The sequence below is a fragment of the Pogona vitticeps genome, chromosome 7 (assembly GCF_051106095.1).
Source record: "Pogona vitticeps strain Pit_001003342236 chromosome 7, PviZW2.1, whole genome shotgun sequence".
Lineage (NCBI taxonomy): Eukaryota > Metazoa > Chordata > Lepidosauria > Squamata > Agamidae > Pogona > Pogona vitticeps.
The window spans coordinates 23,812,120-23,830,213 of NC_135789.1; the positions used below are offsets into that span (position 1 = coordinate 23,812,120).

The window sequence follows — 18,094 nt, forward strand, 5'->3', positions numbered from 1 at the left end:
CCACCAGAAGGCCAGGCAATGCGGATCTGCCCTATTTGTGGGCATCAAGAGCCTTTCTTCCGTCCCCTGCAGATCTGGTAAGGAAGGGCCCTGCAAAAAAGGGAGAGGGTGAGGGAGAAGGCAGCGTCTGTAGTGAGCTCCGCTCCCTATCTTTTTTTTTTCTTTTTTTGGTAAATGCTATGATTTATTTATTTTTATTTTTTAAAAATTTATCTATTTCTAAAGAATGAAAAGACAATCGACCATATTGCAAATATTAAATACAAAACTATCCCCCACATTTCTCCAAATCACATATATACCTTTCCCCATCACCTTTTAAAGAAATATTGACCAACAGTGTATAAGTCTCTTTTCAAACCACATGTCTCAAAGTCTATTTTATCAGCATATTTTAATAATGGCTTCCAATGTTTCGTGAATTTACTATGGCATATTTGTCCTCTATGTCAGTGGTCCCCAACCTTGGGCCTCCAGATGTTCTTGGACTATAACTCCCAGAAGCCTTCTCCACCACCTCTGCTGGCCAGGATTTCTGGGAGTTGAAGTCCAAGAACATCTGGAGGCCCAAGGTTGAGGACCACTGCTCTATGTGCTGTAACTTTATTAGTACAGTAATTTTTCCATCAGCAATGTATACCACATTTTACTTGTGAATGCTTGCAGTGAGAGATCTTGGGCTTTTTCCCAATTTTTAGCTATTTCAGATCTTGCGGTGCCTATAAGATTTGCAACTAATTCTTTATATTGTAGTTTCTCATTTCCCCCTGTGAATAATGAAAATAACAATAATGTTTCACTAATCTCTATTTTTGATTAGTCAGTGTTTCTATCCATTTAATTACCTCCAGCCAAAAATTTCCTATTTTGGGGCAAGAGATCCACATACAGTATGTTCCAGAGTTCCCTTTTGTCCGCAGTTCCTCCAATATTTATCAGATATATCTTTATTAATTCTATGTAGTTTTGTAGGGCATAGATGCCATCGATGCACTACTTTTAGAACCATTTCTTTTGTACTTGCTGAAATAGATGTATATGGATATTTTTTTCCAGATTCCTGTCCAAATTTCTTTAGGTATATTAATATTTAAATTTGTTTCCCACACTGTTTTAGAGCCCCCACCTTTTCCATATTCTTTCTCAATAATGCTTTTATATATTAGGGAGGTTAGTCCTCTCTTTTTATTTTTATCTTTTTGTATACAATATTGTTCAAATTCAGTTAATGTTCTTAGATGGCCAGTTTTTTGTTGTAAGTGAGTCGCGAAACTTCTTATTTGTTTTATTTGTAGCCAATTGCTTTTTATTTGCTTTTTTTTTCTATTTGCCTGATAGTAAGTGGTTCCCCTGAGTCGAATAAGTCATTAATTCTATATATTCCAGTTTGCTTCCATTCCTTAAATTGTGCATATTTCTCTTTAAAATCTGGGTGATCCATGAGGGGTCATAAAGGGGATACTGGGGGGGGGGGGGACAATGTTTTACTATGTTTTCTCCATATCCTTAATGTTTCAGAAATGAATGGGTTCTGTATTTGTTCTCCTTTTCCAATTGTTTTGTAGTATAAATATACTTATTTACTACGTCCGTTTTCATTTCACTTTCCATTTTGACCCAATCGGAATTTTTACAAGTCTCGTCAATTTGTATAAGTTTAATAATTGGGTTTATTTGCAAAGCGTCATAATATTTTTGAAGCTGTGTTATCCCTAATCCCCCGTTTTGACCGTGTCTATATTTGACACTGTTTATAAATCTTACCTTCTTTCCTTTTCCTGCAATAAAATTTTCTAGCTTTCCTTGCCATAGTTTTGCTTTTTTTGTATCTGGCTGTAATGGGATATTTTGAAATAGAAACTGAAATTTTGGTAATATATACGATTTAATCAAAGCAATTCTCCCCAGCATTGATAGGTTCAAATTGACCCACTTTGTCATTTTTTTCTTTTGCAAATTTAAATAGATTTTTATAATTTCTGTAGATTAATTGATTAAGATCTTTTGTTACCCATATTCCTAAGTATTTAAAACTTGGGGGCAGCCTTTCACCACCATTCCAGGTTGGCAGGTGGTGGCACCCCCCGCACCAAATGTGTTACTCAGTGGCAGGACCATCGTGCAGGGGCCACTGACTCAAGGGCTATGGCAGTACAGTGGTGCCTTGCTTAACGGGCGCCCCGTTTAATGACGAATCCGCATAGCGATGAAGATTTTGCGCTAGCAAAAGCGATCGTATTGCGATGTTTTGAATAGGAAAAAATTGCTTTGCGATGATCGGTACCCTGTTTCGTTTACTGATCATCGCATAGCTGATCGGCAGTTGATCGGCAGTTCCAAAATGGCTGCTGGGTTAAAAAAATGGCCACCCGCTGTGTTTTCGCCCGAATTCCTTGGTTACCGGGCAGCGAAAATGGCTGCTGTATGGAGGATTTTCGCTTAAAGGTGAGTTTTAAGCCCATAGGAAGACATTGAAGGGATTTCAATGCATTCCTATGGGCTTTTAAAAACCGCATAGCGACAAAATCGCTTTGCAGCGATTTTTGCTGCACAGATTATCGTCGCTATGCGGGGCACCACTGTAGTTCTGAAAAGTGGGGAAGATAGTCTAATTTTAATAAATGTACGTATATATTCCCCCATTCACATTAAAACAACAAATAACCGAAGCCTGGAATTCTCTAGAGATATATGTAGCAAACCTATTAGTAGATCACCCAAAAGCAAAGGTGATACTTCTAGGAGATTAATGCACGTCTTGGCTCTGATGATGCCAGACTTGAATTTGAGTACAAGGAGTTTTTTAATGATCCGGATAACTCTTATAAATTTCTCCCTTCCCCAAGGCTTTTTAACCTCAAACCTTGCAGGATTGTATCTGGCCAAAGTAGCCACCAAATTGGATCTGTACCTTTTGAAAGGAGTTCACCTATATGTCAGGCCAAGGATCTAGTACTATTGATTATATGCTAGTTTGTGCCTCTCTAATCCCACTCATAACCAGCTTCCAGGTGTTACCCTACTTAGAGAGTGACCATTTCCCCCTACTGCTTCAGGCTAAATTCTCGTTTACAACCCAAATTATGACTGATCAGCCTTCTTATGAAGGCCCACAAGTATTAAGTCATAGAGTGAGATGGTCCGCACAAATTCAATCCAGGTTTAGAGAAATAACAGAGGTCAAAGATCACAGTATTCATAAATGTGAAGAGCGGGATCATAATATACAGATTGACCCCATTAAGATCTATAATACAGTGGGGGCTTGACTTAAGAATGGCTCGAGTTAAGAACATTTTGACTTAAGAACCACTCTCATAGGAAAATATTGACTTGACTTACATACTTAGATTTGAGTTAAGAACTGGAAAAAAACCATGTGGGAGGCAGGGAAAGTACAAAATTTGAACTTTCAGTTAACTGTTGACCAGTGAAAAGGGTGCCTGTCTGCTTCCTCACTCCTCCCAGCGTTTAGAGAGTGGATTGGGAGACAGTCTTCGGACTGCCTGGTACTGTACTGCCTGGACTGTATTTTCCCTGCCTTCCCTGAACCTTTCTTGACCTAAGAAAAAAAAGAAACAAAATATCTGGTCAAAGGCGGAATAGCAGCTTCCCATTAGTTTCTATGGACGGAAAAGAGCAGATACGGATCAAATGGTTTTCAATGCATTCCTATGGGAAATGCAGATTTGACCTGAGAACGTTTTGACTTGAGAACCGCCTTCCAATACGGATTAAGTTCTCAAGTCAAGACCCCACTGTAGTTTAATACAGGAATTAAAAATAAATTTAACTGAACCTAAAGACCACCCATTCACATCCTTTAGGAAGTCCAAACCCTGGTTTGATAAAGATTGTCAAGGAGCAAGAAAAGCCCTTACAGCTTTCTATTACCTGTTTAAAAAAATCAAACAACAAACAAAGACAGGAAATCCAACAGAAGCTTGGGATTCAAAAAGCAGCATACAAACATCTAATTTATCAAAAGAAAAAAAGAATACACTCATTCCCTATGGGAGGAAATAATTTTAGTTGCAAAACAGAAAAACTCTTCTAAGTTCTGGCGACTGTTTAGGGACAAGAGACAAAATCTCCCCTGCCAAATTGATCCTCCAATTTCCCTTTGTAAAACGGGAAACGGGACCCTCCGGCTTTACTTGCCCTCTGGCTCACTGAGGGTCTTGTTTTCTCCCACAGGTTGCAGCGTTGCCTGGAGGCGCCTCCTCCTCCCTTTGGTTCTCCTGCCCCGATCCCTCCTGCCCCTCTCCTTCCTCCCCCTGCCCCTCTGGCCCCGCTCTGTTCTTCCCGTGCCCGTCAGGCCCCGATCCCTCCTGCCCCAGCCTTTGTTGCCCCGATCCCTCCTGCCCCAGCCTTTTTTGCCCCGATCCCTCCTGCCCCCATATCTCAGGCCCCAATCCATCTGGCCTATTTCAGCGTCTCCAGCCAGGCCCCATCTGTTCCTCCAGGTACGGCCTTGGGCAGGGGGGTCAGGGGTGGTCTCCCTCCGCCTGGGCCGTGGGGCAGGTGGAGGCAGTGGGTCTCCCGGTGGGTGCCTCCTCGGGCCCTGCCTCGGTGGGTTCCCTGCCCAACCAGGATGGGTGCCCTGTAAGGCTCTGGGCTCCCTCCCCTGTCGTTCCGGAGGGGGGGCTGTGGGGCGCCCTAGAGGCTTGGTCTGGGACCTTCTCTGCCTTTGGCCGCCCCATGGGCGAGGGTGGAGGGGGCACGCATGTGTGTCGGTGCCCGAGTGGGAATGGGCCAAGTGGGGGCCCCCACCCCACACTGGCAGACCCCACACTCATTGGGCCCCCTCGTGATCCACGGTCCCTATCCTGGGAGCCTGGAATGGGGGGGTGGAAGGATCCCATGGACCCAAACGATCGCCAAAGGGCGGTCACTTATCCAGTCAAGTTTCCACTGATAGAATGCGTACACTTCTTTCTCTGACAGCTGAAGAAATGGAGTGGAGCCCGTCCACCGAGGACGAGGAGGCTATGGATTGGGCTCCTTCCATCTATGATGAGGAGGAGCCCATGGATTGGAGCCCCTCGTAAAACCAGGTGAGGAAAGGGAGGGGGTCGGAGCGCTCAACCCCGGTTGGGGGGCAGAGGCCCTTTCCACCACCCCTGGCCTCCTGCTGGAGGAGAGAGCACCTCAGCCGGCCCAAACCTTTGCAGGACGGGAACCCCAATTTTGTAAGGGCTGGGAAAGCCAAAGGCAGGTGGGCGGCTGAGAAGGGGAGGCTCCCTGGGTGTCCCCTGCAATTTGTGGGGGGGGAGCGAGGTTGCAAGGGGTGGGTTCCTGGTATGTCAGACCTGGACACCCTCCGGCCGGCCACCTTCAGCCCAGGGAGGGGGCTTGGGCTTCCTTCCCTCTTGGGGAAAAGGACTCGGCGTACAGGGAGCAGGTAGCCGGGGTTAGCCCTCCTGTCCCACCCCCCCTCCTGAGGGTCTCTCTGCTTCTCCTCCTTTGCCCCAGGCTCCACGCTGAAAGAAGACCCAGGGCCAGCATATTACACCCTGCCCAGTAACACCGTGGCTGGCCTATACCATCAAGGGGGTTCTCCACTCCCTCCAGCTGATCGGGTTAGTATTTCCTCTCTGCACAGCCTCACAGGGAGTGTGGTTCTTTGAGGGACGAAAGGAGGCGGGTGCCCGACATCCGATCTGCCGGGGAGTGTTTTGTCGAGGGCGCCTGTCGCCAAGGAGAACAGGGCCGGTGAATAAGGAAGCACAACACAACACAGAAAATCCAGGCCCCATTTCAGCAAGGGGAGTCCCTCGGATCCTGCAGCTGTGGAGCCCAAGAACGTCCTGAAAAGTCACCACGGGGTGAGGTGGAAAGACCTCCCGAAGCTCCTTGCTTTGAGTCGGGAATGAAAGAGCGGGTTTCCAGGACGGAGGATGGAGAACAAAATGCTTCATCTTGACCTTCCTTCCAAAGAAAGAGAGAAAGATTCCAAAGGAAAACATTCTTTCAAGGAGCTGGTCCCTGGCGTGATGGAGAAGGACACAGAGAAGATCCTGAGAAGATCCCTGGGACCAAGGAGGTCATGAGATGGAAGACACACCCTTCGATCTTGCTGCTTAAGACGAGGACCGGTTGACTCCATGCTTTGGTGATCTGTGCCTATTTTTCTAATACAGTCCTGAATCCAGGTACCCAGAAGAAGAAAAATCCCACTTTTTTAAAAAAAATTGAGCCCTAGGAATTGTTTCAAGCAGCCAGAACTGAAAGGTGCTCTTAATTCTTCCTTGTTGGTTTTTTTTTTTTGAAAGTCTCTTTCTGATTACCTGAAATTTTTGTAAGATTTCCACACAAAATTGTGGGTGGATTGGGGGGAGGGAACGATTTGTGGTTTATTTTGTCAAGGAACGGAGGAATCAAACATCTTGGCCCAGCGATTAGAAATCCCACAGGTTTATTTTCTTCTCACTGTTCTCTCAAGGAATTAACGGATTCAGGGGCTTTTTTTGGAGAACAGGTTATGGACTGCACGTGTGATCAATTTGTTTTTACTTGCAAAGATTGAGTTGGCGTGAATTTCTGAAGCTGTAGAGGGTTGGGAATGGGTTGAGGACACTGGGAAAGCAGACCAGCAGATTTGGAACTCGGGACCTTAGGAGAAGATGTTGGGGAGCCAGGAGACGAGCATGAAAAGCATCCGCCCGTACAGGACCAGCGAGCAGTACCTCTACGCCATGAAGGAGGACCTGGCAGAGTGGTTGAAGGACCTTTACCATCTGAACATCCAGGTGGAGTCCTTCCTGGATGTCCTGGAGACCGGAGTCTTGCTTTGCCACCATGCCAACACCATCACCCAGCTGGCGCGAGACCTCAGCCAGGAGTACCCCGGGTTATCCCACGCGATCCAACTCCCCACGCACGGAGTGACCTGCAACGACTTTGCTCAGCCGGGGACCTTCCAAGCCCGAGATAATGTCTCCAACTTCATTCAGTGGTGCCGTCAGGAGATGGCCATTCAAGGTACAGGGGAGTGAAGCAAAGTAAAAAGCATACACTAGGACTCCCTGATCCGCGGAATCAGTATCCGCTGATTCACTTACCCGTGGTCGCAAAATATTAAAAGAAAATCCTAAAGTTCATCTTTAGACTATATATTTCTAAAGATGAACTTACCAGAATGGGCCACCAGAGGGAGCAAGACTATGACTATGTCATTTCCAGAACAGGCCACAAGAGGGAGCCAAAGATCATGCTTGCTCGCACTCTCTCTTGCTTTTGCTATATATAATTCAAATTTTTCAGCATTTGCAGGAGGGCTTGGAAATGTGGATACAGGGCTTGTACTATAAAAGAGCTGTGTCCCATTAGAGAGGAACCCATCTATTTTAGCGTGAGCTTTTGTGGGTTGTAATCTGTGTTCCTGGATGTCTATCGACCACGGTAGCTCATGTAGACCTACGACTCTTTAAGAAGAGATAACTCTTATTTTTTTTATTTTTACTATGCTGGATGAAACAGAGACAGATATTCCACTGCCAACACTTCCTTTCTGTCTGCCTGCCTTCCCATGCATTGTATTTATTGCAACATCCATGTACAAAATGATGTGAAGTAAAGGAAAACATCAGAAAAAAAGAAAGAGGCCCAGAAAGTCCAAACTGAAAAAAATGCAGGGAAGAAGACCTTCTCAGTTCCTGACTTTCATTCTTTCTCACTCTTAACTTCAGAGGCTTGCAAAAAAATCTCCCCAGCTGTCGGGATCTCACTAACTGTATATATTTGTTGCAAGAGACATGGTGCTGTTGCTTTTCTCCTCTGCACATTATAGCTAGCGTGTCCGATTCCTTGACTGTTAGAATGCATCTGATTCCCTTGCACTGGTTTTCTGATCCCCTTCCAAATGCTTCACCGTTGGAAAGGGAGGCTGGCCGTGCTTCTCGCTTTCATGAGAAGAGAAATCACGGATGTCCAAGTGAACACACTTCCCTGTCTATAGTTTCCCTTCTTTTCATCTCCTTCCTCACTTCCTCCTTGGTAAAGAGGCTGCTGGCCTTCCAGAGAGGCGGATAATGAGCTTTGTAGTCCAAAAGGCACAACATCTCTTAGTGGCTCTTCCCTCCCTCCCCCCGGTTCTATTTCAGATGTCTTGATGTTCGAGACGGATGACCTGGTTTTGCGTAAAAACGAGAAGAACTTCGTCTTGTGCCTCCTGGAGGTGGCACGCCGAGCCTCCCGCTTCGGCATGCAGGCCCCCATCCTCATCCAGATGGAGGAAGAGATTGAGGACGAGATCCGCGAGGAACTGAAGCTGCCGCCGGAAGAGACACCCCTGCCCAAGCCTCAGAGGAAGGCGCCGGACTTCAAGAACCTAGACCAGATGGTACAGACACCGTTCCGGGTGGGGAGACGAACTTGATGGGGGAAGACTGGAATCTTTGAACCGGGCCAGGCAACCTGGGGCTGAGGGGAACCCCTCAATGTCCCAGAGTAATTTTATAACCCCAAAGGCCCTGTTTTTGGACTCCCTTCACCTTTTCCCCATATTTGTTAAAGTTATGTGGTCGAAGAATTCTAGCTCTCCGCATTATAAAGAGTGTACAATTTCCTGTACGTTGATACCCCAGTATTGGTACTGTCTGGTTGGGGCACAACGCTGGCTCTCCATTTTCATCCTTTTCGCAACTCACTTATTTTGGTGTAATGCTTCGGATCAAGAAAATGGCCCGAATCTTCTTGTTCGGTTACGCAAACAGTGTTAATTCTTTCTGGCCAATTGGCACTAAAAGCTAAGAACTCTCTTTAGACATTAGCAGTGGCATGCTGAGTCAACTCGGCATGCAATACATCGTGCTGAGGCATTTTTCTTAATGTTCGGCAATTTGCCTCCAAAATTTGCGTAACTGCACGACAGGATTTCAGCCGACGACTAGCCATCCTGTTTGCCTAAACCGCAGAGTGGAAGGGAAATGATGCAGTTGTCCTTCCTGTGGTGTCTGTCAATCTCTCCTGCACTAACCAATCATTCCTTCCCTGCCTCTGAATGCAAAGAAAGCCCCGCCTCCCTGCCGAGTGTCCTATTCCCTCTCTTTCGTCTGCGGCAACCAGGTTGTTAGTTTGCTGTTGATGTGTTCACCACTGTAATTTTAATTATTCCTCCTACAAATGTATCAGAATGAGTTACTGAGTGCCAATTAACGAGAAAGGGTGGACTATCCAAGGAATTTGTTGGTATTCTCCTCTGTGGCTCTCTGCACTTCTACTCAGCAAAAAGAATTTTTACCAGGAATTCAAAATAGTTTGCCAGCAAGGGAGTGAGTTTTACATAATTTCTCTTCTGCTCTGTGCTTAAGCAACAGGATAGCAGCCTTTGGTTTTTATCTATATGGTTATTATTGACAGCTGCCCATTTTTAGGGTGGAAAAGCCAGGGATCTGGCCATGGATTAATGTTTCTACAACTGCTGTTCCCTTGTTTCTTTCTCCTTAAGGTTCAGCACTTCGTCAGCCGCTGCACATGTCCGGTCCAATTCTCCATGACCAAAGTGTCAGAGGGGAAATACCGTGTGGGTGATTCCAATACACTCATATTTGTTCGGGTGAGTCAGCCTTTTTTTGTGGTGGGGGGAGAGAATCTCTCTTGTGAAGAACTAATCATTTTCTTATATTTGTAGTAGGACCTCTGTATCTGCACGTGATTGGTTCCAATACCCTTCTGTGGATGTGGGAAACTGTGGATAATAGTGAACGCTATACATACCATGGTAAAAAAATAAATAAATCCAGAAAAAGTATTTTTACATGCATTTCCAGAACTGGCCACTAGTATGCATGGTAGGTATTCTTCAACAACAAGAATTCATAGTGTGGTCTCTAGCTCGCTCTAGTGACCAGTTCTGGTAAAACATGTGAACTTTTTTCCCAGGATGTTTTTCTTTTAATATTTTTAATATTCTTCAGACTGCAGAGAAGTGAAACCATGGATAAAGAATCTTGCAGATACAGGGGTCCTACATAATTTTTTTCCTTTTGTTTTAAATTGTTCTACGTTCTAGAATCTTGCATAGAAGGGCAGCCCGTACATCAATAAATGAATTAGTACACAAAGTGGGTGCGCATATTCTTCAGGTATAGGTGAAAAGCATTAATTAGGCCTGTCTTTGTATGAAATATTTTTATCTCCCGTCTTCGGCTGGAGAAAGAACGGATTCCAAAGATCGGGAGTCAGAAATGTTGCCCTGGCTGCAAGCTTACAATCTGGACGTCACAGCACAAAAGGAAAAGGGGGGAGGAGGGAAGAGGAAGAAAAAGGAAACGCAATGGAATGGACAGCTGGAAAGAAAGAGTACCTTTGGGGGGGTGGGTGGGCAGGTTCTAAATGATGTTTTACCTGCATGTTTTGCTTGCTTCAGATCCTGCGGAAACACGTGATGGTCCGCGTGGGTGGCGGCTGGGATACCTTGGAGAATTATCTGGATAAACACGACCCCTGCCGGTGCACGTCGTTATGTAGGTCCCTCCTTCCTTCTTCCACATGTTGCACTGTCCTGCCAGCAGGTCTCTTTTTTTAAAATACCAATATTGATTGATCAATTGATTATGTTCTGCCTTTCCTCCAGCCAGCTCAAGGCAATGATAATGGTTTCCTTTCTTCTCCCCTAAGGGTTTTACACAAGAACCCTTGAAGGAAGGAAGGAAGGAAGGAAGGTAGATAGGTAGGTAGATAGGTAGGTAGATAGGTAGATAGGTAGGTAGATAGGTAGATAGATAGACGGACGGATATAGAGAGAGAGAGAGATGGGTAAGTGGGTGGGTGGGCGGACGGACGGGCGGGCGGGCGGGCGGATGGACGGACAGAGACAGAGACAGAGAGACAGAGAGACAGATAGACAGATAGATAGATAGATAGGCCCTTGATTGCTTAGTAGGTATCATGGTTCAATGAGGACTAGAACCTGAACTGTATAAAACGAATGAAAAACAAAGTGTGCTCCTTGTCTACTACTCCATAGCACTTCAACCGCTTTCTGGGCGCTTTTCCATTGAATCATGCAGGCTGCCCGTTGCCCCCTCAGTTGGGTACTCATTTTCCTGACCTCGGAAAGACGGAAGGCGGAGTGAACCTTGAGCCGACCACTTGAGCCTGCCAGGATCGCACTCAGGTCCTGAGCAGAATCTTGACTGCAGTCCTGCAGTTGAAGCTCTGCACCACAAGACCTAGTTATTATCCCAGTTAGGCAACAACCCAAAACAACAAACGAGATGCTGATCTGTTGCCACGGGAGCTACTCTCCACTAGGGGGCAGCTCAGCCCTGCCATGAGTGTTCCTGGGTCAGGATTTGTCCAGGAGTAAATGCCGTTTACATGAATCTCTACGCTTCCAGGGACTGGCAAAGGAAGCCGAGAGTGATCTAATAGTTGGAGCAGGTAGTGGTTACACTCAGGGGACCTGGGTTCAAATCCCTTTCCAGCTACAATACTCCCTATGTTTCCTTCAGCCAGCCACACCATGTCAGCCAGGCCTACCTCACAGGGACATTGTGCTCTCTCTCTCTTTCTCTCTCTCTCTCTCTCTCTCTCTGTGTGTGTGTGTGTGTGTGTGTGTGTGTGTGTGTGTGTGTGTGTGTGTGTGTGTGTGTGTGTGTGTGTGTGTGTGTGTGTGTGTGTGTGTGTGTGTGTGTGTGTGTGTGTGTGTGTGTGTGTGTGTGTGTGTGTGTGTGTACCCATGACACTGCCTTGAACTCGCTGGAGAAAAGTTGGGATCACAACAAAATGCCACCTCCAATTTTAGTCTATTTATAGATATAAAATGATTATGATTACGAACACACTTATTTTTTTCTATCATCATGTCACCCCCATTATTTTAAAAATAAATATATGCATGATTATTATTATAAATATCTATTATTATGAACTTATTATGAATGTATATCGTTATGAACTTGCTGTTGATGTTGTTCCATTATTCTAAACGTATATTGTTATGTACCTAATGATCTTGACTCTTGCTAAAAATGTTGTGGGCGAGATGTATACAGGAGGGCTGTGATATCAGTGAGGGATCGGGTCCAACTTCCCCCAGGGATGGTGAAAAAATGCAGAGGGATTGAACATGATTCATTACATGCTCTCTGTCTCCCTCTCGTGGTACGTTCTGGTGATGACACCCTGGGAATGTGTATCAATACCTATTGATATACAAGGGATGTGGGTGGCGCTGCGGGTTAAACTTCAGAAGCCTCTGGGCTGCAAGGTCGGAAGACCAGCCATCGTAAGATCGAATCCACGCGATGGAGTGAGCTCCCATCGCTTGTCCCAGTTCCTGCCAACCTAGCCGTTCGAAAGCATGGCAAAATGCGAGTCGATAAATAGGTACCACCTCGGTGGGAAGGTCACGGTGTTCCATGTCTAGTCGCGCTGGCCACGTGACCGCGGAAACTGTCTAAGGGCAAACGCTGGCTCTATGGCTTGGAGACAGGGATGAGCACCGCGTCCTACAGTCGGACACGGCTGACTCAATGTCAAGGGGAACCTTTACCTTACCTATTTATGGGGATTTTTATTTAGTGTTTTCAAGCAGTGGACAAGCGAATCAGCGGATACTGATGCCACAGAGTCCTACTTTATTTTAAAGAGGGATTACCATTTCTTGAGGCCTCGAAAAAGGCAATTTACTCCTTCCCCCCACCCAGGAAAACTGGAAGGCCACACAATCTACCTGAAATAGGGCCATCTTTTGCTTGGTTCTGAACTGAGAGTGACTTTATTCTGTGAAAGCTTATTGCATTCCAAAGTGTGTAAGCCTTCAGAGTGGCACAAGTCTCTTGGTCATGTTTGTTCCCCCTGATCTTTTCTTTAGCTCACAAGCAGGCCTTGAAGATGGCGGGTTCTCAGAAGACGCAAGCTACTCAGGTCCAGCATGAGATCACGACTCGCTTAACGCCCGGGACGGATCACCCCTCCAAGCCTCAGCCGGCTATCATCGTGCGGCGGTCCCAAAGTCCGTTGCCCCTGGTGGAGTGGAGGACCTACGTACCCCACAGCGTCAGCATGGGGAGGAAAGTCCCATCATCCCAGGGGCCCAACCAGAATAGCAGCAACAGCAGGAGGAAGATGGAGGGCCAGTGCAACCTCCGAGATCCCTCTGAACCCAGGTGAGCAGAAAATAATTCTAGAACCCAGATTAGAACCCAGCTCTCCAAAGTGGTAGCCCAAGGCTGTAAACACTACTCCACACGAATATCTGGGGGCCAAAAATTGACAGGTTTTTTTTTTTGGATGTGGCACCCTCTGGATGTCAGCAATTGGGAACAACAAGCATGGAAGGCGGTTCATTCTTGGCTTATGAGCTTCTCTGCTGGGTTGACCAGATGGACCTTGAGTTTCATCCTGAACCAGCTGGGGTTCTCTCAACTTAATGTTCAAGATGCATGGAGCCCCTTGCGTTGAATCATGGAACTCTAGGGTTGGACAAGATCCGGTTCTCCATCGGATCCAACGTCCGACTGCTGCGGGACATCCAGAAGGTGAAAACATCTTGGAGAGGTTGGTTGCAAACTCTTCAATGGAGGAGGGTCGACCACCTTGCACGGTAGCCCATTCCACTATCAACCAGCTTCTACTGCCAGGAATTTCCTCCTAATGTTTAGTCCAAATCTCCCTTCTTTTCAGTTGAAATCATTGGTTCTTGTCCTGCTCTCGGGAGCAGCTTGCTCCCTCCAGAAATTTAAAGATGACTATGTCTGCATCTCTACATCTTCTCTTCCCTTGACTGGTCCTCATAAGGCTAGTTTTACTCCTTTGAATCATCCTCTTCTGAACATGTTCCACCTAGTCGACAGCCTTCGCGAGTATGGTAATCCCTTACTCAACCAGAGCTACCGGTTTAAGTCTTCCCAAAAGAGATGTCCCAAGGTCAAAGATGCTGTGCTTTCATGGGGCAAGTGATGACTCCATGTCAAGTCAGAGCAAGCCTAAAATCATAGAATAATTGAATTGGAAAAGTCCTATGAGGCCATCGAGTCCAACCCTCCTGCTCATGTGATGGGACATCAAAACCCCAAATAAATTCAATCCTGATCATTGCAAGAAAGCTTTCTGTCCTATCAGGGACCCTGGGTTAAATCCACCTTCTCAATTCTGGTGCCTTTATGTTGGACTACAGCTCCCATTAACCATGCTGGCTGTGTGGATAATGGGAGTGGCATTCCAATAGGCCCAGATGGCACCAGGCTGGGGAAGAACAGGTTTGTGTAAACCGAGGCTGTTGTTCTGCGGGATTTGTTGTGTGTTTGTGTTTTCATGCTCACTTCTTCTTTCCGTTTCAGGGGGAAGGAACAGTCGGCGACTCCCTTGAGGAGGTCTTCAGCTGCTGACGACAGGCCCGGATCCAAGCAGACCTTCTTGACACAGAGTAGAAGAGGGATGTTCTGTGGGTCCTTCTCCTCTCAGCAGAATGGAAACATGGAGAACCACTTGCTCGGCTCAAAAGGTGTCCCAGAGCTACGACCTGGGAGAACGGCAAGGAGTATCCAGATGACGGCTGCTTCTCAGATTAAAAAACCAGAGAATGCCACATCCCCTGGAACTCCTGGCCAAAAGGCCGGGGCATCTTTGGCCTCTGGATTCCAGCAAATGCTAAAGCTTCGTCCATCAACTCCAACTCATTCTAATGTTCAGCAGACTCGGGAGGTCCCAACCAGTGGCCACAGCTCAGTGGCCCATCAAGAAGGGGTTCCTACTGAGGGATTGAGAAAGGCCCCCAAAGCAGGGAGATCTTTTTCCCCAGTGAAACAGATGCACTCTGTTCAAAAAGAGGAGAGCAGTGCAAAGGGTTCAGCCAAGGTCAGGCTGACGTTCTCCAGGCCTCCCACCCCCAGCAAAAACTACGAAGCGAGAAATGGAGGGGGCCTTATGACCCAAGTTGGGGTGCTCAAGGGTGGGGCTAGTCCTCAGAAGGAAGAGGGAAAGGCAAGCAATGGATTTCCTGAGAGATCCTGGGTTGGACTCAACCAGGTAAACCTAGAACATCAAAGGAAGAATGTCCAGACAAACCTTGATCAAAGAGGTGCTCCGCATAGCCCTTGTGAGAATGATCAAAGCGGCCATGGAGACATCAAGGAGCCTCCAGTAGAGAAGGAACGTGTCTACACTCCATTGCCTATTAACGTGGCTGAAGAACAGGCTCTGTATAGGAGTCTGGAGGAAGAAATCATGGCCAACATCAAGGAGTTGGAAGACGGCGAGGATGAGAACCACCTTTCCAAAGAGAGCCAGTTGAGAGGGTTTAGAATGGACCGTGACTCACGAAGAGGCACGGCTGCCTTAGACTGTAATGACCGAAGGTTGTCTACACCATCCCTCCCCTTTTGGTCAAACGCCACAAAGGTCTTGGATTACAGGGAAGGTGTCCCTCGGAGTGGTGTCTATGTCCCTGAAAGTGAGACAAAATGGCACCCTGCAGGACCATGCTATGAGGCTGTCATTCGAGAGCTCTCCATGGCCCTCCACCAGGACCACGTGGGGAGGGAAGGACTTCTGCCCACACCGAGTTCCTCTCTGGAGGGTGGAAAATCCATGCCAAAAAAGGTTCTGGAAAGAGACCCTCCTCGTGAGGAGAAGCAAGGGTCCCCCCAAACAGGAGAGGACAAGCCATCTCCTTCGATGGATGAAGGCGAACCAAATGGTGATGCCACTCAAGCCACATTGAGTACGGCCACCAGTTCCGCAGAGAGTTTTGCCACTCTAGAAAGCGTGGAACTGCTCCCAAGTAAACCCAGGCGGTCGCTGAAGAAACCAGAGCGCGTTCCGTCCATTTACAAGCTCAAGCTGCGTCCTAAGATTCGACCACGCAGAGACCACCGGCCAGAGAAGAAGCCTTCAAAGATCCCTACCCCGGTGGCCTACAGGCATCTCCGAAGGACCTCCAGCCTCAAAAGCCAGCCTAAACCTCCCCCCAAGAGCCTGGCTAAGCCGAGAGAAAAGGAAACTTTGAACTCTAGTGCTGAAGGGCAAAATGAGGTCTCTTCCACACACTGTGAGGAGAGGACCACGGCCGAGGAGGAAGCTGGAGTGTCAGACGACGAGGAATCCTGGGTGTGACGGTTCCAGAAATGATGTTCTTCATGGTCTTTGAACATGAATGGTGCTTCCTGATTGTGGGGGACCCCCAGGTGTTCCTGGACTGCAACTCCTAGAAGCCTCCCTCCTTAGCTGGGCTGGCCAGGATTTCTGGGCATTGTAGTCCAAGAACATCTGGAGAAGAAAGCTTTCGGGAGCACTACTCTAAAGCCATCAACCTCAGCCTCTATGAAAAGGATCTGTTCCAGATATTATTTGCATTGTGTGTTTGCTGGTTTGTGCTAACTCGTGATGTGTTGTATCCAGGGTCGGGGCAGCTTATGGGGCTGGAATGGAAGGGTGCCTCAGCCCCAAATTTCAGGGTGTGTGTGTCTCAGTCTCAAATTGCAGGGGGGGGGGGAGTGCGCCTGAAATTCTGCAATACAGGAGTTAAGGAGACACCTTCTCCTTAAACGTCTTCATCTGCTTGATCCCCTGGGGGAAACTGGTCACGAGTCCTTGGCCTGTAATCATGAGGTCTAGAAACCTTTTCAGAAATTAAACCTCAAGTTCTCAAGGTTCCATGTGAGTTATCGGAAGTGTCTCTGCTCTACGTAAGGATACCGGTTTGACAGCACTTTAACGGTGACAGAGGCGCGGCGTTTCCAGGGTACACCAGGGGGCGCTATTGGTAGACAAACTTCCCTGAGATGAACACAGCAGGCCACTTGTAGTGTTGTCAGAAGTATAACTTGTATTATTTACAGTAATTTTCATATATACACAGCTTTACTCTTGGTCATACAGTCCTCGGTCATACACAGCAGTCCAGCAGTTACAATGGATAAATCACAGGTACAGTCCTTTGGTAAATAGTCCAGAGTTTGTTACCAGTTTGAGTAGTCCTGAAGCCACAAGTTCCTCTCCCAGTAAGCACGGAGATAGGCTTCTCTCAGGATCTTCTCCAGCAACAGCAATTCTTCCAATACAGCAATTTTCTTCAGCACTCCGACACAGCATATATCACCAACAACCAACCCCACAACCAACAAAGTGTGAATGCTAGCTCTCCTAGCTTTATTCTAGGTTTCACCAATCATGTTGGTCCTTACTCAGCTGTATTCATCAGCTCAGCTGTATTGCCTTTAGTTACACATCTCTTTGTAGCTCTGATCCTGATATTACTTATAGAATTGCATTCAACAATTTCTTCAGGTTGCCAAAACCTGTCAAACGGTCCTATGGAGTCCTAGGGTTCGTAGGTTGGTGGCAGCCTTAAGATTCTTTGCCAATAGCCTTCTCATAGGAAGCCAGCAGAACCCTTGAAGTTGGACCCACGACAGTCAAGGCGGGACCAAGGTGCTCTTTACATATATAGTGCAGATGCAACCTCTTCTTTCTTTGGTGCTGTTGATTCCTAAATCTGCATTTTGTAGCAACAACAAAAGGTTGCCCAGATAGTTGTATATTTGTTGATTATTTTCTTTGCCTGTTATGACGATTCAGATAATTTTTTTTTCATGTTTGTATGCGGGGAAGATCTTCTGTATATGGAATAAACACTTTTTATATTGCAAGTATTTTTTAAAAAGTCTCCTGATGACATCTTGGGATGGGTGAAAGGGTTGTTACAGAGGTGGGGTATATAGCTGTTCTGGATTTGGTCTTGGGATTTATGCCCTGACAAAGAAATAATCATGGCATACTTATCCGGGACTATTGTTTGTTTATTGCTTCTTTATTTAAAATATTTACACCCTGCCTTTGTCCTCAAGAGGTCTCAAGGCAACTTATGTGTTAGAAGAAACAATATGAGGCTTAAAAAGGACAAACTCTTACAATACAGCAGGGCCCCTATATCCACAGAAATTGGTTCCAATCCCCACTCGCCCCATGGATGCTGAAAACGATGGATGATACCATTTCCCTAAAATTAGACCTAACCTGAAAATAAGCCCCAGTATGATTTTTCAGGGTGCTCGTAATATAAGCCCTACCCCCCCAAATAAGCCCCGGTTAAGTGGAAACCCCCACCCTCTACCCTTGTGCAGCAACCAGAAGAAGATGACAA

At 46.6% G+C, this 18,094-nt stretch overlaps 1 protein-coding gene across 1 annotated transcript; it reads left to right on the top strand.

Moving 5' to 3' along the window:
• Positions 1-6,004: 6,004 nt before the first annotated feature.
• GAS2L2 (growth arrest specific 2 like 2) lies at positions 6,005-17,600 on the top strand. The gene is made up of 6 exons (XM_072978319.2): positions 6,005-6,984; positions 8,106-8,344; positions 9,452-9,559; positions 10,373-10,469; positions 12,824-13,118; positions 14,292-17,600. Exons 1-6 carry the CDS (start codon positions 6,627-6,629, stop codon positions 16,063-16,065), a joined length of 2,871 nt encoding a protein of 956 aa, XP_072834420.2. The 5' UTR covers positions 6,005-6,626; the 3' UTR covers positions 16,066-17,600.
• The last annotated feature ends 494 nt before the right edge of the window (positions 17,601-18,094 follow it).

Excerpts from the sequence above, each read along its gene's own strand:
- GAS2L2 (XM_072978319.2), top strand. The coding sequence starts at position 6,627 with ATGTTGGGGAGCCAGGAGACGAGCATGAAAAGCATCCGCCCGTACAGG. Across the intron at positions 10,470-12,823 it reads CTGCCGGTGCACGTCGTTAT|CTCACAAGCAGGCCTTGAAG; the intron begins GTAGGTCCCTCC and ends TCTTTTCTTTAG. Across the intron at positions 13,119-14,291 it reads CGAGATCCCTCTGAACCCAG|GGGGAAGGAACAGTCGGCGA; the intron begins GTGAGCAGAAAA and ends TTTCCGTTTCAG.